The sequence below is a fragment of the Apus apus genome, chromosome 3 (genome assembly GCF_020740795.1).
Source record: "Apus apus isolate bApuApu2 chromosome 3, bApuApu2.pri.cur, whole genome shotgun sequence".
Lineage (NCBI taxonomy): Eukaryota > Metazoa > Chordata > Aves > Apodiformes > Apodidae > Apus > Apus apus.
The window spans coordinates 22,752,684-22,778,959 of record NC_067284.1 but is presented as its reverse complement, the minus strand read 5'-3'; the positions used below and the strand labels follow the sequence as shown (position 1 = coordinate 22,778,959).

The 26,276-nt window shown below is 39.2% G+C and overlaps 1 protein-coding gene across 2 annotated transcripts in view; it reads left to right on the top strand.

Moving 5' to 3' along the window:
• The first annotated feature begins 3,074 nt into the window (after window positions 1–3,074).
• Window positions 3,075–26,276, top strand: part of PRIM2 (DNA primase subunit 2) — an 88,892-nt gene continuing 65,690 nt past the window's right edge. For both annotated transcript variants that reach the window (XM_051615321.1, XM_051615320.1), the window contains exons 1-5: window positions 3,075–3,136; window positions 3,378–3,551; window positions 4,226–4,329; window positions 4,590–4,669; window positions 10,149–10,269. In XM_051615321.1, the coding sequence (XP_051471281.1) occupies window positions 3,395–3,551; window positions 4,226–4,329; window positions 4,590–4,669; window positions 10,149–10,269 (462 nt within the window). In that variant the 5' untranslated portion in view covers window positions 3,075–3,136; window positions 3,378–3,394. The remainder of the gene's footprint in view (window positions 3,137–3,377; window positions 3,552–4,225; window positions 4,330–4,589; window positions 4,670–10,148; window positions 10,270–26,276) is intronic.

Here is a 26,276-nt window from a genome sequence, read left to right as displayed (position 1 = left end):
TACACTGTAAGAGAAGTGTCAAGACAAAACCTGTCAAGACCTCTGAAAAAGCCAGATGAGTAAAGGAGTTAATTGACGGGAAAATCTATAAATAAATATTTTGAATAAACACAAGTTTAAAAAAATATTCAGGAATAATGTAAGAGGTGAAAACATCAAGAAAGCAGATTATGAAGACAATAACATAGAGGGAGATTGCATTACAAGAGAATTCAGTCAGGCGATGATACATGCAATAAATAAGATTGTGGGTAAATTAACAATAAGAGCTAAAGGGGAGCCGGAAGGACAGAAGGGATATTTTATGCTAATCCCTGCCATCCACAGAGATCCAGACATCCCAGACATTATGAATGAACGGGGCAGCTTAAAAGAGAGACCAGGCATGGTCACCACAATATTTACCATTTATTGGCAGTTTTAGTTATGCAAGTAGAGAAAGACCAGGCTCTGACAGATGAATATCGGACACTCCACTAGTTAGTATAATGAACATGGGAGTAGAAACTGTGCAAAGATATACATTTAATGCAAATAAGGATCTTGGGTTTTGTTAATTGAGTAGCAGAACAGTTTGGGTCATGCTGCATTGTACTATGTTTGGATGAGATGAGGGCAACAGTTTGACAGCTGACCATATGGATATTGTTGTAAAACATTTGAGGTGGGTTGTTGCACCATCAACGACTCTCTCAAAAAAAATACTTAAACATTAGACCCCATTGGTAATGTTACTGTGGCAGTGATGAAAATATACATCGAAAAAAGTAACCAAAATGCTATTTTGAGAAATGGTGATGAACAGCAAACGGCATACCATGGTTTCAAAAAGTGTGGTACTGCTTATGTGCCAAACTCTGAAAAATTAATTGAAATTAAAATGAAAAGCAATGCTGGTCTCTGCAGAGGGCTCATCAGCATTGTCACATTTCTCCCCCTTCGGTCCAGGCCGGGTACAGCACTCCAACCAAATGTGCACACTCTCACCTTACTCCTTGACCTGCCCTGGACTGTGTACTGCCAGTCTCGGTAAGATCTCTCAAGTATTAAAACACTGGTCGAAGGCAAAAGCTGTGCCTTCTTGCAACTGCTAGGTGGATTTTTGTGGATTTGCTCCTACGCCTGAGCAACTTCTTTAGCAGCCAGGTAGGAGAGGGAAGGAACTGTGGGGACGAGCCCCCTTTCAATAGACAATTAAAAAAAAAATAGTTGCTTTGGGTTAAACATCTTTTAAAAAACATGAATACATAAAAAAATAGTGATGGAATGTTTTTATCCTGGTGTCATATTTTAGCCCCAGCAAAAGCCATGTGCACAAGCAAATGAAACCAAGGAAACAGGGGCTGAGCAAACAGGGGGTGCTCAGGGCAGTTAGCACAGCAGGGAACAGGGGCTGAGCAAACAGGGGGCTCATGGCACTTAGCAGGGCAGTGGGCATGGGCAGGGTGCACAGGCAGGGCTCTGAGAACTGCCAGCATGGCCCAGGATAATGGTGTCTACCCTGCAGAGGAAGACCGTGCTCCCAGCACCCACCAAAATGGATCTGGGTACTCAGAGGGTACCCCCATGGAAGGAGGTGGCTATCCAGGTCACAGGCTGTTGGGTCATGGGGACAGCCCTGACCATGGCTGTGTTTGGTGAGGGCAGGTTGATGACCTGCTCTGCTGGGTAGCACAGTGCAAGATGAAGTGATGGAGCTCAGGACGAAGGTGAGTAGAATGAGGACCATTAGGGAGAGTGAAGAGGGAATAAATGTTTTCAAAGCCTGTTCTCCATAAAAACCTCATTAGTGCAGCACAGGATTCCTTACTGTCTCAGCAAGCTTCCCAGCCTTCCCAAGCTAACTCACAGAAGCAGGGACAATGGGCCAGAAGTGTGGCCAGCAGACTGAGAGGTGATTCTGCCCCTCTACTCTGCCCTGGTGAGACCTCACCTAGAACACTGCATCCAGCTCTGGTGTCCCCAGCACAAGAAAGATGTGGACCTGTTGCAACGTGTCCAGAGAAGGGCCACGAAAATGATCTGAGGGCTGGAGCACCTCTCTTTTGTGGACAGGCTGAGCGAGCTGGGGCTGTTCAGCCTGGAGAAGGCTTCAGGGGGACCTCACAGTGGCCTTCCAGTACCTGAAGGGGCCTACAGGAAAGGTAGGGAGGGTCTTTTTATGGGGGCTTGCAGTGAGAGGACAAGGGGTAATAATTTTAAACTGAAAGAAGAGAGACTTAGGTTAGAGATCAGGAGAAAATTCGTCAGTGCAAGGGAGGCCAACTCACCCTAGGCCATCACAGCTCAGTGCAGAGAGAAAAACAGATGGTCGTTGTCGTGGGTGACTCCCTCCTGAGGGGTGCAGAGCGCCCAGTGTGCAGACCAGACCAACTCCATAGGGAAGCCTGCTGCCTCCCTGGGGCCCGGATAAAGGACGTCATAAATAAACTTCCCACCCCGGTGTGGCCTTCAGATTACTCAGGCAGACCCTCAGGGGCAGTGTGGCGGGTGCCCTGGCCACGCACGGTTTGTGGGCAGGCCCTCCACCGCGATGGGCCACCCGACAGCTGCTCCATCCCGGTGCCACAGATGGACTCAGCCCGGCCCGGCCGTTGGGCCGCGACCCCGGCAGCGTCAGGCCACACTCTGGGCCCGCAGGAGCCGTTTTTCTTCGCTGGCATTTGAGTGAACAGTGAAAACGTCTGTGGGCAGGTAGGTGGTGGAAGAGACCCCCAGCCCAGTCACCCACAGCCGTCCATTGGCCTCCCGTGAAGAAAAAGGCTTTGGGGGAAAAAAAAAGAGGAAGGACGTTTGTTTAATTTGGTGGCAAAGATATTTAAGCGCCTTCAGTCATGGAAATGACAAGCCGGCAGCAAGTTAGTTACAGCAAGCTACTTCCAGACAGAAGGGCCCAGGGCTCAGCTCGGCTCCCTGGGGACGAGGGCACCTCACGCCCCCCGGGCCGCGCAGCCGGCGCCGCCATCTTGGCTGCGGGCGCCGTGCCCGGGAACGCCGCGCGCGCGCGGGGGGAGGAGCGGCCCGGGGGGCGGGGCCGGGCGTGCGGCGCGGCGGAGGCGGAGGCGGGGCGGAAGTGGGCGGGGCTGGCGGCGCGCGGGAAGCCGAGCCGGAGCGCTCGGCCGGCGCGCGGCAGCAGGTGGGGGCTCGTGCGCTACCGCGGCGGGCGGGCGGGCGGGGGCGGTTGCCATGGGAACGGGGGGCGGGTCACCGGGCGGGGGGCGGCCCGGCTCGGCTCGGCTCGGCTCGGCCCGGCTCGGCTCGGCGGCGGGCGGGCCCTGTGAGGCCCCAGGGCCAGGGCGGCCTTCCTCGCACCCACCTGCCCGCCCGCCCCCCGCGGCCCTGCCTCCCTGGCGGCTCAGCGCCCTTGTCTCTCCCAGGCCCACCGGCGGGAGACATGGAGTTCTCCAGCAGCCGGGCCAGGCTGAAGCAGGCGCGACTGGCGGGGGACCGGCGGGAGCTGTATCCTCACAGCCTGCAGTTCTACCTGGAACCCCCCACGGAAAACATCTCTCTGGTGGAGTTTGAGAGCTTTGCTGTCGACCGCCTGAGGCGTGAGTAGCGTCGTGCGACCGTGCCCCTTTGCCCGCACAGCCCCTCCCGCCCCGCCGCACTTCTGATGCCTCCTGTCGTGGCTGTGTATGTTTTTGGCGGGCTTAGATGCTCGCTTGTCACTTACCGATCTCAGCTGACTGCTTGCTTATGCTGAAACGGACCCCCTTAAGGAAAACGTGTTGCTTGAGGTATTTCAGAGACCTGTGACTGATTTCACACGAGTGTTTGGTGTATAGCGATCAGGACAATATAATTTTGGTTTACACTGGTGATTTTTATGAGCATGTTTCACTTTCTAGGTGTTGTGACATGTCCCTCAGTGCAGTGATTCAGATCGTTGTGGCTGGAAGCAAGGGTTCCCCTCAGCTCCTGAAAACCGCTGCATCCAAGGTTTCCATCTTTACAGGGGAAACTGGTGTTCCAGGGCTGATCTGTCAGAATTAGCTGTCCCGCTTTCTTTGTTGACTGTATGGATTCCAGAGTTGGACAAGCTGTTCAGGACGTGTGGGCCACACCTTATCCTCCGTATTTCGTACTCCTTTGTTCCCCTACCACTAACAGCAGTTCCTGGCCTTAACCCCATTTGTGCATTACCCAAGATTAATAACAATACAGTTAAATTTCTTTTCACTATGTTGTCTATAATGTGGTCTTTTTTTTTTTTTTTTTGCAGTGCTCAAAGTAGTTGAAAACCTTGGTGTGAGCTATGCAAGAGGTAGTGAGCAATACAAAACTAAGCTGCAGAGTGAGCTGCGGAAACTTAAGTTTCCCTACAAAGTAAGTAAAAAGTTTAAGAAAAAACAAAACAGAGGTGATGAAAGACTACTCCTAAAACTTATATTCTGTGGTTTTGTCAGAGATGTAGTTTTTCTTTGAGAGTATATATTTCTTTCTTTAGGATAACCCCTTAATAGTCTTGCATTTATTGTCTTAAATATGAGTATTAAATACACTGTTGAACAGCAATAATAATTTAATTTTGGATTTTTAACCTGGGAGAGATTATTTCTCTGAAATAATAATAATATGTTCTGTAGGCTTTGGCTGAGGATGATTATGATGCAAGAAGAAAAGACCACATCTCTCATTTCATACTGCGCCTTGCTTACTGTCAGTCGTAAGTACTTTTTGGATTATGCTGTACTCTTAAATAAATACAGAGACTACATTGCTTTATTATAGACATAGATATTTTAGAGTGGCATACTTACTAAATAGAAAGGTAGGCTCAGAGATTTTTTTTTGCTAGGATACTGATTTTAGCCATGGTGAAAAGGGATACTCGGGGTCAAAATTGACATTCAGATTTTCTAATAATTAAGAAAAAATATGAACTTTGAATTTTACGCATGGAACATTGATTTAAGTTTCTTCCTTTTGACATATTCTTTGAGGTTAAAGCACACCAGTATTAAGTGTTTGTTAGGCATTTGGAGTGATTAGATAAATTAATTTAAATTAACTGTTGTATATGCTTGAACCGTTGATTACTTACTAAAGCCCTGACTTATGTAAACAGGCTTTATAAAAGAGAGAGCCTTGTTTCTGAAAACTAAAAATACCATCTGTGTTTGAAGTTTCCTCTGTTGATTCTGCTTTTCTTCCAAATTCATTGCTTTGAATGGTTGCACTGAAATTTTTGCGTTGTGTGAAATTTCAAGCACAAAGTTGGCCTTGTCAAGTGAATTCCTTTTACTTCAGCTGTAGTTTTTGGGTGAAATTATAGAGGTTGTCACTGTTTTGTATCTGTTAGCAGCTTTGTTATGCATCACTGTGAACTGACTCCTTGCCCTTGCAATCCTTTTTTGTAATTTCAGCTGACAAATATGAAATTTACTGTTTTGGATTGTGTGCTGGGATACAGTTAATTTTTTTCATAATAGCTGGTATGGGGCTATGTTTTGGATTTGTGCTGAAAAGTATTGATAAAACAGGTTTGTTTCAGCTTTTCCTGAGCAGCACTTACACACAGTCAAGGCCTTTTCTGCTTCTTGCACCACCCCACCAGCAAGTAGGCTGGGGGCACAGGGAGTTGGGAGGGGACACAGCTGGGACAGCTGACCCCAACTGACCAAAGGGGTATCCCATACCATATGGCATCATGCTCAGTGTAAAAAGCTGAGGGAAGAAGAAGGAAGGGGGATGTTCAGAGTGATGATGTTTGTCTTCCCAAGTAACTGTTACGTGTGATGGAGCCCTGCTGTCCTGGAGATGGCTGAACACCCACCAGCTGATGGGAAGCAGTGAATGAAGTCCTTGGTTTGCTTTGCTTGTGCACATGGCTTTTGCTTCACCTATTAAACTGTCTGTATCTCAACCCATGAGTTTTCTTACTCTTACCCTTCCAATTCTCTTGCCCCATCCCACTGAGAGTGAGTGAACAAGCAGCTGTGTGGGGCTTAGTTGCCAGCTGGGATTACACCATGACAAATCATTAAATCAATTGCACTTTAAGTTGCAATATAGTTTATTTAAATTAGGTGAGTGTGGTAGAAGACATACTGTAATAGCTGACATGAGTGAAGTGCTGCTCTACGTCGATACAGATTTGTAAGCCAAAACAGACCAGGAGGGTGAGTAGGAGGGATTGTGCTCCAAGCCAAGATATGGAGTTGGAATGGATGCAGCTTTTCCTTGGAATGGATCATGAGACGGCTGAGAGTTTTGGGCCAAGTGTTGGAAAAAAAACCCAAGATAGCTAACAACATTGTAGGTGCCTGCTACAGACCATCTGATCAGAACAGGAAGTAGCAGAGGCCTCAAAAGCCTCCAAATGCTGTGCTGAAGACAGTTTGCTGATTTATGTGTTTGATGAGCCAGCTAGGTCTGTGATGCCTGTGCAGTGAGGAACAGGTTGTGGGTGTGAAGATCAGTGGCAGCCTTCATTGCAGTATAGTTTAAAATCCTGAAAGAATGGAGCAAGTTGAATAACAGAATTAGAACTGAAATTCCTTCTGCCCTTCTTTGTTTTACATACATTATTTGCGAATATGAATGACAGATGTAATATTGGCTTCTATCTAGTGCTTACTTTTTTTTGCTGTTTTTATGAAATTCCTTTAGTCATACTGGTCCTGCTGATTTTGACCAGAAAATACCTTGCTTTACCTATGTTGTAGGTTTCTACCAAAACCCATGAAAAGTAGTACGCCTAAGTAGCCTAAAAACCTTGTGAAAACTTAATGTTTCTTATTCTGCAGCTAGTGGCATTTTGAATAGTCAGTTTAGTTTCCATTATTGACTCTTGTAAAACTTTAAGTATTTATTTATTATTTAGATGGGACTGTGCCTTTTCTGTGGGAAAGAAGGCAATACAAGCCAAGTAGTAAAAGCCTGAAGGCTAAATATTTGGTTTAGGTGTGGAATTGACTAAGGGTGCTGAGGAAGGAGGACATATGTGAATGATGGTGGCTAGCATGCTGAGTGAAAGGTGGTTTCAGTCAGAAATAACCAGGTAAGGACTTGGCTAAACATTTTCCTTTGTCATTGTTGTGGTATCTCCACACCCTCACTGCCCCCCACCCCTCTTCTGCTGACCCACATCTCTATAATGGCTCTGGAATTTCCTGGAATTAATGGTAGATGCAAATAATTTGAATGCTTTCTTTTTCTCTACAAAAAAGAGACGTTCTCTAAAAAGAAGGTAATTGTCTTTTGTATGAAAGCTTCTTCAACCACAGTGCTTGCTTAGGAGGTGAATGGGAGACATGTTTCAAACCCTGCATTTCAGGGAAGGCTCTTAAGAATTAAGCTATAGGCAGGGCAGAGGTGGGTAGCTTGTTGAAGGTGAACCACTGTGCAGAAATGAGTACAAGCTATTTTGGACCACAGAATCAGCAGAAAAGGGCCTGGTTTTGTAGTGGAGGGGGAAAAAACACTTCTTAGGCAGGAAGGGCCTTGGATGGGGCTCCAGGCACAAATCAGTAGATTAATTGAGGAAAGCTACTAAGGTAGGAGTGTTTGAAAAAGTGTACTTAAACAGACATAACTGCAAACTAGCTTGCAAGTACGGTTTCCTGTAGCCTGCCAGGCAGTTGTGTTTACAGACTTGTTTTCCTGCAACAGCACATTTTTAAGTCTCCAGTTGGCCAACAGTGCCACCCAGGGGTATGAGTTTGCATCAGCTTTTTTTTTTCCTTTTTTTTCCCTACTTTTCATCAGTCCTCACAAATTGAACTGTTTTGTTTTGGTTTTTACATGGTCTGAAGTGGTCAGATCCACCATTCTTGTCAGTTAGGTTTGTAATGTCGTTCTCTCTTGATTGTCCAAGCTCATTCCCATATAATGTAAAAATGTTGCTAAGATATGGTATGTACAATCTTTAGTTAACAGTCTCACTCACACCCTTCTTTCAGACCTCTTAACATCACTTTTATCTGTCAAGTGGTTTAGTCAAAGGGGTTCCTGTCCATGACATGGGGGTTGAAACTAGGTGGTCTTTAAGGTGCCTTCCAACCCAAACCCTTCTGTGATTATGTGATTTTGTGAATCATAGAATGATTCTATGATTAGGTTCCAGATTTAGGAGCATTTTCATGTCTTTCTAAAGTACTTTTATGTTGATGCTTCGTAAGAAATACTCTAGTCTTTCTGCCACTCCTCAGGGTGAAGAGGATTTTTTTTCCCTGAGTGCTGTTCCCTGGTATGAAAGAGCCTGTTCTTTCATATTACTCTTCAATTTGAAAATCTACTAATTTGATTTAAGTTGTTGAGCATTCTGCACACAACATAGTTAAGTGGCAAAAAATCAGGAGATGTTCCTAATGTCTACACTTCAGCTACCTGTAACTGTCTCATCCTCAGCAGGAGCTTGGTTAGTTTTCTAAAACACTGACATTGCTTTTCAGTTCAGCTTGTGTAGTAAGTATTATTACTAATATGTGTCTGGAATGAGAGTGCACATTTTGAAAAAATGTAAGTAATGAGTATAAGATGTGATTTGGTTTTATAAATTATGTAAATTTTAAGACATAAGGAAAAAATGAACATAAATAATGCCCTAGTGGTCAAGTTCCTAGGAAAGTTGGTTTTAAAGTTTATCCTGGGTATATATAGTAACATAAGCTAGCTCCTCAGCTAATTTGTCAACTGTAGGAAGAATCCACGTTTGTGTGTGTATCATATTAGAGATAACAGTAACATTTCCTTGTTTTGGTAACTTAAGTGGGTAGGTGGGATTACAGCCTGTGTTCTACTCTCCTGAAGAAATGGAAGAGCAAGAGACTGGCTGGCCTTCACAGTAACTAAATAACCTTGATTTTAAATTTTTTTTTTTTCCTTTTTGCTTAGAAAACCAAATTCAGCATAGAGGAAAAGAGTAAAATGGTCACATCCTAACATTTTGTTAATGTTTACGATGATCACAGAAGAACTGGAGAAGATCAGTCATAAAGGCATTAATTTCATTTTAAGTTGCACGGATTATTAATACATCTCAAGCACTGAAACTGTCCACAGGGTTATACTTCAAAATCTATTTCTTCAAACCCTATTTCAAGCAGGGGTTTTGTCCACAAAAACACAGACAACCCTGTTGTAATTCACTGATCCTCTCTGGGAAAAGATACTTAAGTATTGTAAGAAGGTAATGTAAGACTGCAGTATTTCTGTGCTCTATTAATTGTCATAGCAGCAGACCACAGTGTAGCTCTCAGGAAACAGTTTAAAATAATGCCCTGAAACACTGAAATAGAGCCTAATCTGCATTCTGTGCTTGTACTACAGGGTGGCTTTTGTTACTACTATTCTGGTACCTACTTGCTATAGCTTTGAGTAATGTGCTGATGTCTGGGAATCTTGAGTGCTGAGATGTAAAGAGGAATATGAGTTCTTAAGACTTCACAGAGACTTGTTTCAGTATTGTTTTTCTGTTGCCTACTGGCTCCTATCCCTGTGTTCTTGTTTATTCTCCTACTTGCTCACGTGCAGTTGCTAAACCCCTTTTGCTCTTTTGTCAAGTGTTTGATGTTTTATTTGTGTTCTTCACCCACATTCATTGTTACGTATTTTTCTTTTGCCTACTTCCACACTCTCTTGCCAAGCACAGAGCACTATTGTTAACAGTGTCTGAGATAGATGCATGTTCCTTCAGCTGGAGATACCCCTAAAGTAAGAATTTAAAGAAGTAGGCTTCATGAGGTATTTGCTCATCAGATTGTGATGTTATTTGTACATTAAAGAAATATTTTGCCATGTGGAAGAAAAAAAGCTGTTCTTTAAATACTGAAGGAGAATGTTGTCTGCAGTTGGTTATTCTTATCTGAAGAAAGAATTTATGGGTACCATTTAAAACAGACTAACAGCTTTGATTCCTACAAAGCAATTTTTAGAGTTGAGATTGACTACTTCTGTTTTTCCAAAGCATCTGCAGTCATGTTTCTTTGTGTATTGTCTCTTCACAATTCTTTTCTGATTGAGTGCCCCTTCCTGAAGGGGCATAAGATCTGCCTTCTCTTCTGAGCTCCTCAGTTTGTGGATCCCATGCCTAAGTCAGGATTGCATTTAATGCTGTGTTCACTTGATACGACATCTGGTTTATAAGGAAAGAGAGAATGCATAATTGGAAAAAGTATTAATTTTTTATTATTTCTTTGCAGTGAGGATCTCAGGCGTTGGTTTCTTCAACAAGAGATGGATCTCTTGCGATATCGCTTCAATGAACTAACTGACAGTTTAAGACAAAAGTTCCTGGAATATGTCAACTTATCATTTGAAGCTGTAAGTATGTTACTTTCTGTATTTGTGTTATGTTGCGTGTCTCTTCTTTGTAAAAAATTATCATTAAAATAGTTTTAGTACCATTTAAAAAACAAAAAGTGAAGTTACGCTTTTAAAAAACAACCACACACAACCTCTGAGTTTACCTCTGAGTAAGGTAACAATGTTTACAAAAGCTGGTGGGTATTTTGCAGTCAAGGTTCTGGATGGGTTAGAACTAGTGTATGTTCTTCAGATGTGGCATTTGTATGTTTTATTTGTCTGTAAGGGCAAATGAAACTCAGAATTACCTTGCTTTCTGTTATATGTAAGCAATGATAATTCACCTTAAAGGTTTAAGTGATAACAAAGCAATGGCTGTGTTTGTTTCTAACCTGAAGCATGTGTGCAATCCATTCTCATTAGATTACTACCTTTAGTTGGAAAATAGTTTTGCCCAACATATGTCTTAATTTGTAAAGTTGGCTCTAGCACTTAATAAGATGTTGGCTTGTTGCTGTGGTAACCAAAGCAAACCACAGTGACCTGGGGACAAATGTTGTACCATTTGATGCGTAGTGCCATCTTGAAGGCGATGTGAAAATAAAAACCAAACATGCATTCAGAAAATACTTAAGATAGTTTTTGAAGACATAATTAAAATTTAATAATACAAGTATGAAAATCCTCTATGGATTGCACAAGAATGTAAGATATTATCACTGTGGGTTAAAAATAATTTAGATTCTGCTTGTTTGTGCATAATGTGTGAGTTACTGAATTATAGATGTGTAACCAAAATTATGATGTAGTTTAAAAAAGAGAAGAAAAGCTGGTATTAGATGCAGTACTTAAAAATTGCCTACTGTTTTGATACAATTTTAAAATTACTGAAGTACAATTAAATAACAATTTTATTGTTACATGGACTTAATACATGCACATACTTGTAAATTATATTGTTTTAATTTAATACACTGTTTGGTTTTGGACCATTAAGTACATGCTCTGGAGAATGCAGAATATAAGTTGTGTCCAAAATTCTGTAAATGCTTTTATTCCACAGTTGCTGCTTTCTCATTGGAACCTAGATTCAAAGCTTTTTCCCTTTTGGCTTAAACTTGTTCTAGTTCTTTATGAACTTATGAAAAACCTTGAAAATGCCAAATTTATGTTGACAAACAAGTACTGTTTTTGAGATGTGTTAGGGATATTACAGAAGAGTTCCTGCTGTTACATACTGCTTCATTTGTCTGAGTGGATTAAAGGAAAACATCTATTGCAGTTTCTGTGTTAATGATTTCTATAAAATTTTGCATTGCAGCTATGAGCTGTTTTGTTAGAAAGCTTCAGCTTTGCCTTTAGCTCTTAGAGTAAACTGAAGTTAATAAAAATAATGTACAATAATCACTACTGAAAAAAACCTGTATTTTAAAATACTACTTAATTAGAAGAACTTGAATATTCTGAAGTATGTGACTGATGTGCATTGTATGTTGCTGGACTGAAAGATCTGACACTAGTGCATGTTGATAATGAAAGATTGATTGTGTAGTGTTGAGAGTGAATTTTCTAGGTAAACAGTAACACAAGGGCTTTCCTGGGTCTTTGAGAGACGATTAGAAATGCCGTTCTTTGGTTCAACAGACCTTGAAGTGAACAGTGTGTTTGTGGAGCTGTATTTCCTTTGCTTATTTCCCAGTCTCATATTGTGCTGTCACAGTTTCAGGCTGGTGAGAATAAATTACTGTTTGCAGGTTGCTGGAAATAGCTAAAAGTATGGCTTGATTCTGTGGTATTGCATATGCCTTCAATATGTCAAAAAGATTAAGAAGGTATTACTTTCTTAAGCCTGTTGAGGCAACAAAGCATCATCTTGTTGAAAGTCTGCCCCCTGCTTCTGCTTCTGCTGCCCTTCCAATTCCAGGGGGAATTTAAGATAAACTGATCCCTCCTTGCACCATCATGTGTAAAACATTTGAATGTTACTAAGGAATTCCATACGTATCTGAAACAGGTCTAAACTATGGTGCTATATAGGGTCCACTAAAACGTAAGAGTATTTTTTTCTCAATGTTGTCTTGGTAAAAGGCTTTAAAAGGGAATTAAGATGAACTATCCTCTTCATATTCTTTGTTGGAAATGACAGTTTTTTCAGGTCTTACTGTGCATAAGATGGAAGTAAAACTTTGTGATCTACCTGTTAGAAAAGGGTATGGTCTTCAGGAAAAGGAGTTAAGTCCTGATACTACAATTAAGTTCTCATGTTGATAAATGAACAGAAATTCTACTTCAGGATTTTAATTTTTTAAGCTAGCCCAAGAGTTAAATTTTTAAATTTAAGACAGGCACCTTGCCTTTTATAGATAATGGTTCTACGTTTCAGAATTGTGATCTGAGATAAGCCAGAGCTGCTGAAGTTCAGATCTTGGTGCAGTCTGGTGTAGCTATGTCTGCAGTTAACAATTCTAAGAACCACTGTAAGAAGTGGTTCTCAATATCTGATAAAAGAACTGGTCAGCTTTTTTGTGGGGAGGAGGATTAAGTGGATCATGTGTTGCGGTTTTATCACAGTTGTCTTCATTTACAGCACCAACAAAGTGAACCTAAGATTGATAATTCAGTAATGGTCACTTCTCTGCTTTTTATGTTTGCTTACATGCATGAGAAAGTGAGACGTGTATTCATATGATTTTTTTGCAGGGGTTTTGCAGACTAATCAGAGATTTTGTGAATTATGGATTGAGAATTATTGCTTTATAGAATCAAGAAGTCTTCTATTTCACTCAGGGATAATACTTAAGCAGCTGTTAAGTTCTTCTTTGTGGACTGTAGTTCCAAAGATCTTATTTAGCAACTTTTTGGAAAGAATGAACTTGTTAGTAAGTAGAAGAAAAAATACAGAATATTTTAATTTTTTTATGTGACAGTCAGCTGTGGAGAGTTTGAAATGGTAGTAGTTCTGATTTCTTAATTGAAGAGAATTGTAATCAAAGAGCAAGAGCTTTCTGAATCTAAAAATAGAAAGGAAATTTAATGAAAATGAATGTTTTGACTTTTGTAATAGGATTTCTTATATCCTGCGACTGACATTTTTATTGCTGATGGAGCAAAACACATGGGAAGTGGTTTATTAAATTAAGTAAATACTTGCTCTGAGGAGTTTTGCCTGAGTATAAAGATTTCCCTTTACTTGCAAAAAGGCGGCCATCAGCTATTCAAAGTGTTCAGATTAAAGGTGACTACTTCAGTACAATGAATTTGTGTTTCAAAATTTGGTATGTGTTATTTCAAAATGTTTACAGTCTTTGTCAAAATAAGCTTCTGCACGTTTCTACACTATATAGTAAATGCAAAGCTTAGTAAGCTTTTTCTTGAAATGTTTTTACAAAGATGTCTCTAGATTAAGTTAGTCCATCTATAGTATTTTTGTGAGAAGTCTCTAGAACCTGGACTTCCAGAAAAAAAATGGAAGTTTGCTTTGAGTTTGTATTTGAAACACTTTTGAACTACTAAAAGGTAGATTGCATTTTAATCACTTGTCAGGAAATACCTTTGGTTAATCTATTTTCTAACAAGTGTGGAAGACGCCTGGACTTGTGCTGCTCAGTGTACTAGAGCATTGTTTTGGTGCTTAAAATTTTACACTATGAAATATTAGCATTTATGTCACCCTGGCCATTTGTGCCAGAATGGGCAAGAAAGAGAGCTTGTAGTATTGAATAAAATGTCAAAAAAGGAAGCGGGAAGAAGGAAAGCAAGAATAAAAGTGAGGGAGTAGGGGTGATGGGGTGATGGACCTTGTTCTTACTCTCTCTTTTTTTTTTTTTTGTTTTTATGGTGGTGAGCTGTTAATTTTAATTGTACCATAATATGAAATGACAGTGTCGTGCATGTATGGGATTCCTTGTTATGGCTTCTGTATATTTTTAATTAATTACACTTTTATATTAAACACTGGTGTAGTTTGTTACTGAGATTGGACCCTGCCCGAACCTTTGACAACTGATATTCCTCTTAGTTGTAAATGATGTGTGTGGGGAAAGTTATATAAATAGCAGTGGTCTTTTTCTTTTGTCTAAGCATGGATATGTTAGGTTGGATAAGATGAGATTGTTGAATTGCATGGACTAAAGTTTTGCCCAAGAATAGAGACCAATGAAAATTATTTGAAATTTAACGCTATTACTTCTCAGTTCAGAAAATTCAGTGGTCTCAACTCTTGAGAGAATGTATTCAACATCTCTAACAATGACTTGTTTCAGCTTTTGCTTTTTGGGCAGATTTTGAGACAGTAGTGAAACTATTTTCTTTTTTCCTTTTGATTGAAGCATTCTGTGCAGTGTCTGGCTCTTAATCAGAACACCAAACCTCAACTTTATTTAAGTGCTGTTTTGCCTGCAAGTAGTACAAAAATAATACAGACTAGTGTAATATATAGTATCTGAGACTAGTTGTCTTAACTATTTAATTTCTGTAATTTATTTTATAATTTTCTATCACAATAACAGCAGAGCCATGGAATGGTTCTTAAGGTATTTCAGAATTATTTCAGTCTATTCTATGCTTTATGTCCTTTAAAAGCAAAATAAAAAAATAATTTAAAAAAAGTATTTGAGGGACAGTGCTGTCATCGTCCAGGTAAATACTGAAGCTTTTTGTGTAAGGCATGTAATTTTCAACTGTCAAGGCACATTAAATAGTCTTTGTGCAAAGTCAGTCACATAGGGAGCAAAGGAAATCCGTAAGCATCACTCAGGAGAGGTAAATGCTGACAATTAAGGTGACAGAGCCCATCAAAGAGAATATGCAAACACAGATGTGCAGTTGAGATTTACATTAACTTAGAAGATTAAAGCATTAAAATCTTACTATAAATGAGTAATTACAGTAGTGATGCCTGACAGTTTCTGGCAGTGAAAGCCACTAGCAGAGATTTTAAAGATATTTAAAGGGAAATACAGTGAATATTTTAAATTTTATAGCCATTGAAGAAAATATTTTAATCTCAAAAGAAGTGATTCAGAATATGAAGGAATTATATAAAGTAAAATAGTTTTACAGGTAAGTGACAATTGGGCTTTAACTAGAAAGTATTTTTTCTTTCTTGGCACAAGCTGTGGGCATCTGATGTTTTCCTCTGTTTAAGTTAGGAGAGCCTGATTTTATTTCTGCCGGATTGTGATACAAGACCTGTTTGGATTCAGTTGACATTATGCCCAAGCCCCATTTAATCATGTAACATTGTCAGTGAGACTGGTTTTCTGTGTGGTTTTCCACATGCTACTCTACATATATACTCCCTCAGTTGTCCCACTGTTCCTACCCCAACCTCTTGGAGCTGCTTATTCATGCCCATATCAGAAGCCCTTGAGAAATGACCATACTTAAAACTTCTTTGTTATAATAGTGCTTTTAGACCTTTATAGTGTGAGAGAAATCCTAGTTTATTGATTTGATGTTCTGTTTTTCACATAATATTTCTGGCAACTGCCACACCTGTTATTAAAAAGCTTCCTGTGCGTCTTAAGTTTGAGGAAAACTGCCAGGTATCTGGTTCATTGGTGTTCCTAAGAATTCCTGAATTAAGGTGTTGAGCTTCCTATTGTTCACGTATTTGGTCTTACAGAACCTAGCAGTGGGGAAGTAATTAATCATGATGATGATGAAACCTGAAGCCATAAAAACGAAATAATTTTTACCTTCACTCTGTATGCTGCTTATATTTTTTTTGCCCTTCAAGGCTGTTTCTATGCATGTTGTGTTGCACAGTAACTCCTACTTAGGCTCAATTTTTGCATGCTTCTGAAATACAAATAGGCACCTCTAATATATACTGCTTCTTTCAGCAGCTGCTTTAAGATATTTTGGAAAAATAAGGAGAATATTCTCTTTACACTGTTATTTACACTTTTTTTTTTTTTCTTCTAATATAGGCCAACTTATGCTTTGTAGCATTAAGGGGTCAGAAGTTATCTAGTCATACTGGTAGCTTTTCTCAATAGAAGTGGAGTCCCCCAGATTGGCAACTAATGCTAGTTACTGTAAATCAGGATTTAGAGTAATGTTTCCTTAAAAGAAAACTACCATTGCCTTCCTTTTCATTCCTTGTGAATTTAATTTACATGTTAATTTCTGTAATTATTAACACTTCCTTGTTCCCATGAATTTTACTTTCCTCACCTGTTGTTTAATGCTTCTGTTACCTAAAATGACAATGAAAAAAATTTTCATTGCCGTCTCACAGAAGTTTTCATATAGGAACTGTCACTTAACTAATTTATTTTTTAGACAGTTGCCACATATTCTGTGAGACCTGTAACTTCTGATTCCTGTCGTAGTTCTGCCATACTCATGTTCCTGTTGTCTCCTGTTTCTCAAATCAGTCTAGTCCTCCTTCTCATCTTACAAACTAACCCTCTTGTTAACTTACGTGTTTCAGCCTTTGGTGTTCCTACTTCCTGTGTACAAATCTTGGCAAAGGCCATGCCTAATTATGCTTTCAGTTCTGGGAGATTCTTCCACATTATAGTCTGCTTCAGTGAAACTGATAATGAACTTAAGCTGTTAATAATCTTTCTCTTGATAGGATTTAACTTTTGAAGAAAATTTAAAATTCACTGTCTGACCCCAGTCTCATGGCATTTAATTGTGATCTGCTCTTATTTTATAATGCAGGTTAGTGATGAAAACATTACATCTTTTAAATACTTGGGCAATTTGGCCTAATACATCCTTCTATTTTTGAGTTAAATTCTTCCATGCATGTGCTATGAGATGCTTTGATTTGTTACTGTACCTTTCCAGGAATTTAACTTGATATACCAGAATGTGGAGTGGAATAGAATGTGAAGTTTTATCCTAAATTTTTCGGTTATGTTCTGGTCATCATCTTGACAGTTGGGATTTTCCTGCCTTCATCTTGTCTTCAGACTGTTTGTTCCTTGAAGCAGATGTATTTCCTCTTTGTTGCTTTCACAAGAAATAAAAATTAGAAATTATTATCATGTCTTTATCTGTGGTATAAGGATGACATATAATTGAATTTAGATTCCTTGCAATGCTTCTGTTCTGTGTTATCTTTCTGCAATGTGCAGAAGAAATAAACTTCAAAGTGTAGTATATTTCTCCTTGAATACATCTGTCTGTGTTTCCTCTCCACATAGCATGAAGAATCTCATTTAAAATATTGTAGAATTTCTTCACTTCTGAAGAGCTTATTGAAATTTAAAAAATATTATGGCTTTTTTAATAACTTATAGGTTAGATGCCCTTATTTTAGGGTAACTGGCAGTTGTTGCAAAAGTAACCATACTAATTTTTTTAATGCTGTTATAAAGAACATTATTTAAATAAAATCTTTGGATCGTGGTAATGGGGAAGGAACAGCAGATGGGAATAGTCACTTGGGGGAGCTAATGATCTGTAGTGCATTTGCCAGCATTTGAGAGGAGGAAAGAGTAAGAACTGCAATCTCAATTGAAAAAGCAAAGTGCCTTAATGTTAGAGTTACATTTTTTCTATACTACCTCTTTGATGTTGCAATTGAAGTGCTTCTTTAGCAGCTTTTAGCAGTAGAAATTAAATTTCTTTAATTTTCATTTTTGTGATCAGAGCACTCCTATGAGAGACTTCCTGATACCACTATTATGCTTTCTTCAAAAACATTCATCTCAGTAGTGGGGCAGTTGTATAAATATTTGTAGTTTAGCTTCTTGAAAAAATGTTTTATTATTGCCTTTATTGGATGTGGAAGATCCTGAAGTCAGATGTGGATTAATGAGAATAGGACTAGTTTGTGTCCATAGCAAGGACACAGGTGAAGTAAAATCCTTAATTTTACTAAAAAGCTGTAACTATAACTGCCCTTTTGGTATCAGGTGTATAAATAAAAATGTTTTTCTGATTGGGTTTATGGCTTTGTGTTTCAGAGGATTTGATTAATATTTCTTCCTTTCCTAAATAGGATGGAGTAAACTGCTTAAAAGTGGAAACTAGTCTAGAGCCTAATTTTACTGAGTGGAAACTTAAGCCAAGCTAAGCAGTCCAAGTATGCTGCAGCTTGCCTTTGTGAAGGAAGTAATTGTAAATTTTATCCTAGTTTCTTGTGACTTGGATCTTACATTTGTCCCTTTGCTTGAAAACCAACAATGCTTGTCTGACAAGTGACAGTAAAGGTCAGAAGTGATGCATGTCTGAGTGGGAAATACTGCCTTATTGCCAAAGTAAGCTAAAAATGCTTAATCTGTCACTCAATGCTTTAAGTCATAACAGAAACAATTGTATGTGAAAAGGCTTTTATTAAATGGTGGAGTTTGTTAAATAAGACAGTGAAACATACACTTATTACCACTTTATGAAAGGTAACAGGTTACTATTGTCTTAAGTACTTAATTTCAAAGTAATAAATTTCTCAGTGTAACAATTCAAATTTCAGAAGATGATATAAATGAAACTAAGTGGCAGCTTTATCACAGAATTGACTGTTCCTTTCTTAATTTTTTTTTTTTTTTTGTTCCAGAGAAAAAAATGATGCTGATGTCTAGGTTTATAGCTACCTCTTGTAGTTGACTATAATTATGTATTAGGGGAAGAATATCCTAGGGACGCCTCTTTCCTCAGAAGTACCCCTTCAGAAGTGGGGATCCAGTTCAGCCAGTATGTAGTACTCTAGGCCATTGTTCTGCGGTCCAAGGATTTGGTAGAACAACTTTTTGCAAAGTGATACGTTTTGCAAAACAATCTTACCAACTATCTGCAAGCTGAAATAGTTGGGTTGATTGCAAAGCAACCTGAGTGTTCTACTGAGCTAACACTGTGAGGGATGGGTAGAGGTTTGATTAAAACATTTAGGCTTACAAGTTATTTTGTAGTATTCTCTTACAGTCTTTTAAAATAAAGCTTGATTCACAAGAGAATATAAACGCATCTGATAAATTTAAGAGATGGAGAAGTGCTGGCTGGAAGGAGGGGAAAACATGCACTTGCCATTTTTTTGGTTCACTGGCCGGATGGATGAGAAGCGGTCTTTATTTACCCTTCTCTAATGAGTAACCCTTGAACTATAAACATGATTTCCTTATTAGTCATGGAGAAAAAAATAGCATTTTGCTGCAGTAATTCTAATGGCATGTATTTATTTGCACATATGGTGTTGGTAATGTTTGATGAAATGGTGGAATTAAGTGATAAATGTGCTTGAAATAACTACTAGGAATGTCCCTTTTCACCTTCATAAAAATAATGAACAACACTTTGTAAATGATGCAAAATGCTAATTTAAAGTTTTAATTTGGTAATTATCTTGGTTTGATTAGAAACAGATGCTGATTTTCTGCAGAAATCTAAATGGACCCTTAGAAGATAGCTTTTATTGTTTAAAATTGACTTCTGAAACTGAAATCAAACTACAACAACAACTGTACAGTTACTTATGCCCCCTTTAGTGCATCAGAGTACTGTGATGCCTACTAAGTAGCTTTGTGCAGTTCCTAATTTGAATTAAATAGCACCTTTGGAGTTCACTATAAGGTTGAATCCTTCTGTATGTGGTGCTGTATACATTCTTTCTGGTTTGAAGTACATTCTGTTCTTGCTTTGGAAAAGTTACGTGCTTTGAAATCAAAATTGAAAAAAGGCTATAATGAAAATGACATGATGAATAAAAACAATGTTTCTAATCTACCTGAAAACAGGCAGACAGCATTTGTAATACAGTCTGAATGCTGAGATAGATGTTCTGCTGTAACCCTGGGTTTCTAAAGTAATATGTAGTGGCAGCTATACCAGAAATTCATTGGGGAATAAACATCTTCTACACCATGTTCTTCAGCTTATGATAGAAGGGTTGGGAAGGGTTCCCACACTGCTTGTGTGATTATGTGCTCTTGCATTCAGTAGTTGACCGCGATTTGTCTCAGTCCGTTAGTTAATTTATTGTGTCCCCTCGGTCTGTAGAGAAAGCTCCTCTTCTCACCAGTCTGCCTTGAAGATAGCAGTGGTTTTGGTAGGTGGCTGTTTCCAGTGGCTTGGTAGTCTTTGGATGTGGTTTGAGGAGTATGTAGCATGTCCTTTCCCTGAGGGCATTAAATATGAGGCTCTGTGCAGAGCATACCAGGGGGGCAGATGTCTCTCTGAAGGCTTTCAGGATTCTTTTTAAAGTCTCTAAGGAGGAAGGAGAAGACAATAAGCTTTCCAAAGGCCTTCCTAGTAGCCATTAAATTTGGACTGGCATTATAGGCAGTCCCTTTGCAGTACAGTAATGGTAAGTCGACTTCACTTATTGCTGCCACCTTGTGAGACAAGAGTGGCAAGTGAGAGGAAGAGTTATTATGGGGGCTGTTTGGAGTAAACAGTGTGAAAACAGGTGATGTGGAATGACAAGAGGTTTTCTTTCTACTAAGGCATTGATGTAATTGGTATCAGGGCAGAAAGCAGAAAAAGTGATAAACTCTGCAGTTGATCATACTGTGGAAATGCAAGTTAAGGAGAAAAGACACACCCATATAAAATGTTCAGCGAGTTAAAATAGATAAGCATAACACCGAACATGATGAGAAAGCCGGCACCCAAGCTTCTATCCTGTTATCATCAAAGACCCACAAGGCTTTGCAGGAGTCCCTTTAGATGTTCAGACATGTTTTGTAATGGAAAACAGATTCTCGACCCCCAAGCTTTATGGTTGGATTTGACTTTATTTTCACAATTATTAGTAGGAACCATTTTGCTGTAAAGCAGGATCCCTTCTGATGCTAGTAGCAGGGCACACAGTGGAACCCTTCTTAACAGCATGTGCTACCAGGCCCTGCATCTGGCAGAGCTGTGTGACCTGCATTGGGATCAGCCTGCCATTCCCTGGAGGAAACCTTGTGTCTCTGCTGATGGTGCTGTTTTCCCCTGGAATGAGCTGGGACTTTCTGTCTGGGGCTTAGAGGTCACTAGTCATCACTATTCCTCCTTTGCCTCTCACACTGTGTTCAGTACTGAGTACTGCGGGACCTGTGTCAGGATTGGCTCCTTGTAGCCTGCTGTTCCCTGGAGGAAACTCAGTGTCCATGCTGTTGGCTCTTATTCCTCCCAGAATAAGCTGAGAGGTCCTGTTCCTGTATCAGAGCTAGCACCTCGCCTCTTTTGTTCCTTCTCCATTGCTCTCTTCCACTGTCTTTGGCACAGAGTACTCTGGGACCTGTACTGGGATTGGCTCCTTATAGCCAAGACTTCCGTGAAGGATACTTGGTGTCTCCAGTGATGGTGCTTGCTCGTTTTTGAGGAGGCTGCAATGTGCAGTTTGGGCCTTGGAGTTTGGGCCTGGTCACAAGCAGTGTTACGAGCAATATCCTGAGCCCAGCCCTGCCGCTGCTGTTTCCTTCTGCTTGAGGGGTCGTATCACTGGGGTTTCCGAAATCTTTCATGGCCATCTCAGGCCATGGTGCCATGTCAGGGATCTGAGCTGGCTCCTGGTGTAATGCACGGGGCGGTACAGCTCATCATTTTTGGGTCCCACTCAGTGGTAGATGACGTTGAAAGGCCTCTGGCAGAGCTCTTTCTTCTCCAGGCTGAATAACCCCAAATTTCTAAGCTTTTCCTGATAGGAGAAGTGCCCCAGCCCTCTGATCATCTTTGTGGTACTCCTTTCGACTTGCTTCAGCAGATCCATGTCCTTCTTCTATTGGGGGCTCCAGACCTGGACACAGTACTGCAGGTGAGGTATCATGAGAGTGGAGTGGAGGGGCAGAACCACTTCCCTTGATTTGGCTGTGCTCCTTTTGATGCAGCCCAGGATACAGGTGGCCTGTGACGACACTGGGGTTGTCGTGACCCAGGTGGAGGACCTTGCACTTGGCCTTGTTGGATGAACCTCATGGGGCTCACACAGGCTCACTTCTTGAGCTTGTCCAGGTCCCTCTGGTGGCATCCTTCCCCTCAGGTGTATCAACCACACCACTCAGCTTGGTGTTGTTGAAACTTGTTGCTGTATTTCTCATAAGGATCTTCTGTTAGCTCTTCAATCATATGTGAGTCTAATATCTATGTGGTGATATTTCTGAGTAATAGATAGTAACTGTTTCTGTCAGCTTTCCTTTTTATGGATGTAGGGAAATGTTTGTCAGAAGCGTAGGAAATTTGACTTGTCTCACAGAGTTTCTCTGTGATTATGGTGACTGTAGTTGAGGAGGATCCATAAAATGTCCTTTCTGTGTTGACTCCTGACTTTAAAACCAAACCATTTCGGTTGATGAATAAGAATACATAATAATTCCAAGTGCAGCCATTTTTATTATTAGGGGCAGCAGCAACCTGAAGGTCAGCTAAAATATTAAGTTGTAGTACCATGGAAAATACAATTTTCCTCTTAATTAATTTGTGCCTGGCATAACTGGAAAATATATCTCTTAAGAAACTTCATCAGACTTATGAACAACAGACTTGTAAGCCTCTGGAATCTATTATTTAAGATTATTTTAATTGGTAGAACAGCTGGGAATGATGTCTTTTCCTAATCAAGCTAGTATTCATTGACTGGCTGTGCAGACTTTAATTCATGTTCTTAAATCTAATGGTGTCAAGGTTAATAGTTTTGTATTACAGTTCTATCTTACTTTGTACTGTGATGTGTGACAATGGAGAAGATTGTCTTGGAAATGATTGTTTAGTGTATTTAATTCTTAAAATTACAGTACAGGGCAGTCTTGAGAGACTGATGCCATCTCTTTTTGAGAAGGGTGTTGTGCCATTTGAGTACCAGCTGCTCAATGACTAAAAGCAAGTTTTAAAAGTTCACTTTCTGAGGTCTTGGACACTGACGACTTCTAAGTCTCCCAGTAAGGAACAGCAAAATTAAGTGTTTGTGGATGTATAGTAGTGCAGTGTGTGCATGCATCTTTATCTCTTCATTAAAACAGAGAAGGAATATAAAATTTATTTTGAAGCTTTTGGACTGCCTCACTGCTAGTGTCTGTTTAACAAAGCCTTACATATTAAATTATTAATAATTTAATCTAAATTTATGTGTCATTGTGTTTCCAGGAGAATTCTGTGATTAAAAATCAATGAATGAACTGCTCCTAGAAAGAAAGAAAACTAGAAATAATGCAACTTGTACCAAATCCATGCTTCTTTCCTGCCTTTCCTTTTTATGTCCCTATTTTTCTAATTTTTTTAGTCTCAAAAACCAATCATGAAGTGTTGAATTGTTTCAAACTACAATATATGACGCAATGTCACCGAAAAGGCAAGATTCTGTTCTTGGAGTTGTCGTTCTTTGCTTACGGAAAGCAAAGACTGACTTGGGGATAAGCAGTTTCAGTTCATTAAACTGGCAACAAACTAATGAGACAAAACTAGTGAATTGTCTTCTGTGAGGTGAGTTGAATTGATACAGTGTGGAGGGTCAGATAAGCACCAGATGACACCCTCAGAAGAATTCTGTTGATTTTATTTTCTTTCTAAAATCTTTTGACGTCACAGTATTTTATCTGGTAAACATCATTGAGTGCTGTCAGAAGTTAAGCAATCTGTTTATCTTTCTGATCTTGATTAGAATCCTAAAAGCTGTATAATTAATTGTCTCTAATTTTTTTTATAATTACCAGAATGTGTTCTTGCAGGTGCCATTTTAGAGATGAAATTATTAAATGTACAAACCATAGTATTCTTATTAAAATAATGTTAAAAAAGCCAAGAGAAATTAGGATACATGTTTCGTGATGCATTGTATACAGAGGTATGGGCATGACCTAACTGAAAGCTTGGAGTTTGAGTTTAGAGCTCATTTTCTTTGCATTGCATTTTCAGTCAGTTTTACACCATTTTATATTAAAATGGTGAAATCCTTAATGCCAGTGCAAGGTTATTTTTAATGTGCCAGTCTTTAGGGAAGCAGATTTTCTTTTAAAGTGTGTTCTAGAGGTGTATCCCAGCTTTAGTTAGGGAGTAGGCATACCCTTTTTTCTTCTTCCTCTCTCTCCATTATCTGAAAGCATGAAGTCAATGTGAATTTGGTGAAAAGATAAGGAGCAAAGTGTTTGCATGGCTGTTGAAGGCTTGCCCTAACCTATAAGGTACTTGAGGCTGAAAGAAGTAAATTATTTAACAGATTTAGAAGTATTATTTATTTATATGATATTGTTTTGCAATACTTCTGTTTGTTTAAAAATATGATTTCCGATGAAACGGTATTTTCTGTAACTTTTTCCACAGTCTTATCCAAGTTTTAATTCATGGCTCATTAACCTGTTTTTTTCTGGAGATTTCACCGGGGTCACTTTTGCTCTGAGAGAGTTAAATTTTTTGCTAGTGAAATCGAAGAAAATATAAAATCTCTGTGATTATGTGTCTGTACAAGTTTGATACGGTTAAATTACTAATAAAGAAGGTTCTAAAAATCTTGTGACGCTTTGAGTCAGTATAGTTATTTTATGTGTACATTAAAATATAAAAAATGCTTGAAATTAAATGTACTACTGAATAAAATTGTTGATGAAAATGAACTAATTGCTTTTCAATTAACAAATAAGCAAGGAATCCTTGCCTTTGACTCTTCCTATTCTCTCCCCAGTATATCTGTCTGTAAAACAGTCACTGGACTGTTTAATGGCTTTTTGTAAAAAAACCAACCAACCACAACCTATCCTTGACTTGGTTTTATGTTTTTTTTTTGTGAGATATCATAGAAGAAAAAATGGAATTTTCACCACTATAGGTATGCTTTTATTCGAAGATAGTTTCACTGAGGGTTTGGAATTACATGGTAGACTGGGTTCTTTTAAACAATTTCTACTGAGAAAGCCTAAAACTGTTATATTTGGAAAATGGAACTCACTATTCTGGAGTTAAAATTTTGGTGTATACTAGGTGAAAGGCAAGCTTGCAAGCTGATGTGGTGATTTACACTACTTAAGCAAGAAATACATCATCAGGAAGGAATAGCAATGTTTTGGTAGCACTGTGTGAAATTTGTATATAATTTCAAGGTGTCACCTTTGAAAAGTGGGAATCGTTCAAAGACTAACAAGAGTAAGATTACTAGAGTATTTTCTCAAAAATATTGTGTCATTTGCACAAACACATTTAATTGTTTTGATACATCTACTTTGTTAAAGAAATTGCTTTACTTGCAGGCTGTTTTTCCCTGAGCACTAGATTTTCACATGCAGATATGCAATACTACTGTGTTTTTCCTTTGTCTTAAAAGTTACTTCCTTCTGTCTTACTGGCAGTTTTATTATTATTTTTAAAGCTGATTTTCCTGAGAGTGTACTACAGATTTCATCAAAGTGTGGACAGGGTAACCTTCTAGGCATCACTGCCTTGTCCGTTTCATATGCATCTATCAAATCACTTTCATAGAGGGGATTTGCTGAGCTACTCTTCCAAGTTTGAAATTACTTCCTGTGACTTCTGATAAAAGTGTTTTGCATAATTTTCTCAGCTTTTCAACTGAGAAGGGAAAAAACTTTTAAGTGTCCATTTAACTGCATATTAGTCAACAAATTAGATATTCTGCCCCATTCAGAGAATAAACTGAGCTGCTTAAGGACATCCCTTTCCATGAAAAAGAAGGACACTGAATGTCTTTATCTTGCGTTTGGTGTCTGAGTGTCTTTTGCATGTGATAATCTTGGCTTGGTTACTGACTACTCTCTAAAAGCTATGTTGACTGCAGCTTTTTTTCACCTTGCCATTGGTTTTGGAGCACATGTCCAGTTTCTGTACACAATGTGTGACATTTTTTGTGACATCTGTGTCTGTCTATGTTTTGGGAAGGTATTCTGTGTTCCTTAACTGTTAATCACTATGATTCAGGGACTACTTCAGTTATGCTTTATGAAGAATATACTGTGCAAATATTCAAGACTGCTGTTGCTTTTAGTTAAGTTACTAGGTATCATTGCTGTTTTACCAGCACGTATGGTCTGTTTTATCAGAGTGCATTATCTATGATAATTCTTACGTTACTTTTTTTCAGGTATTAAAGGCCTGAGCTTAATAATGATTTAAAAGAGAACAATTTTATTTCAAATTTTGTT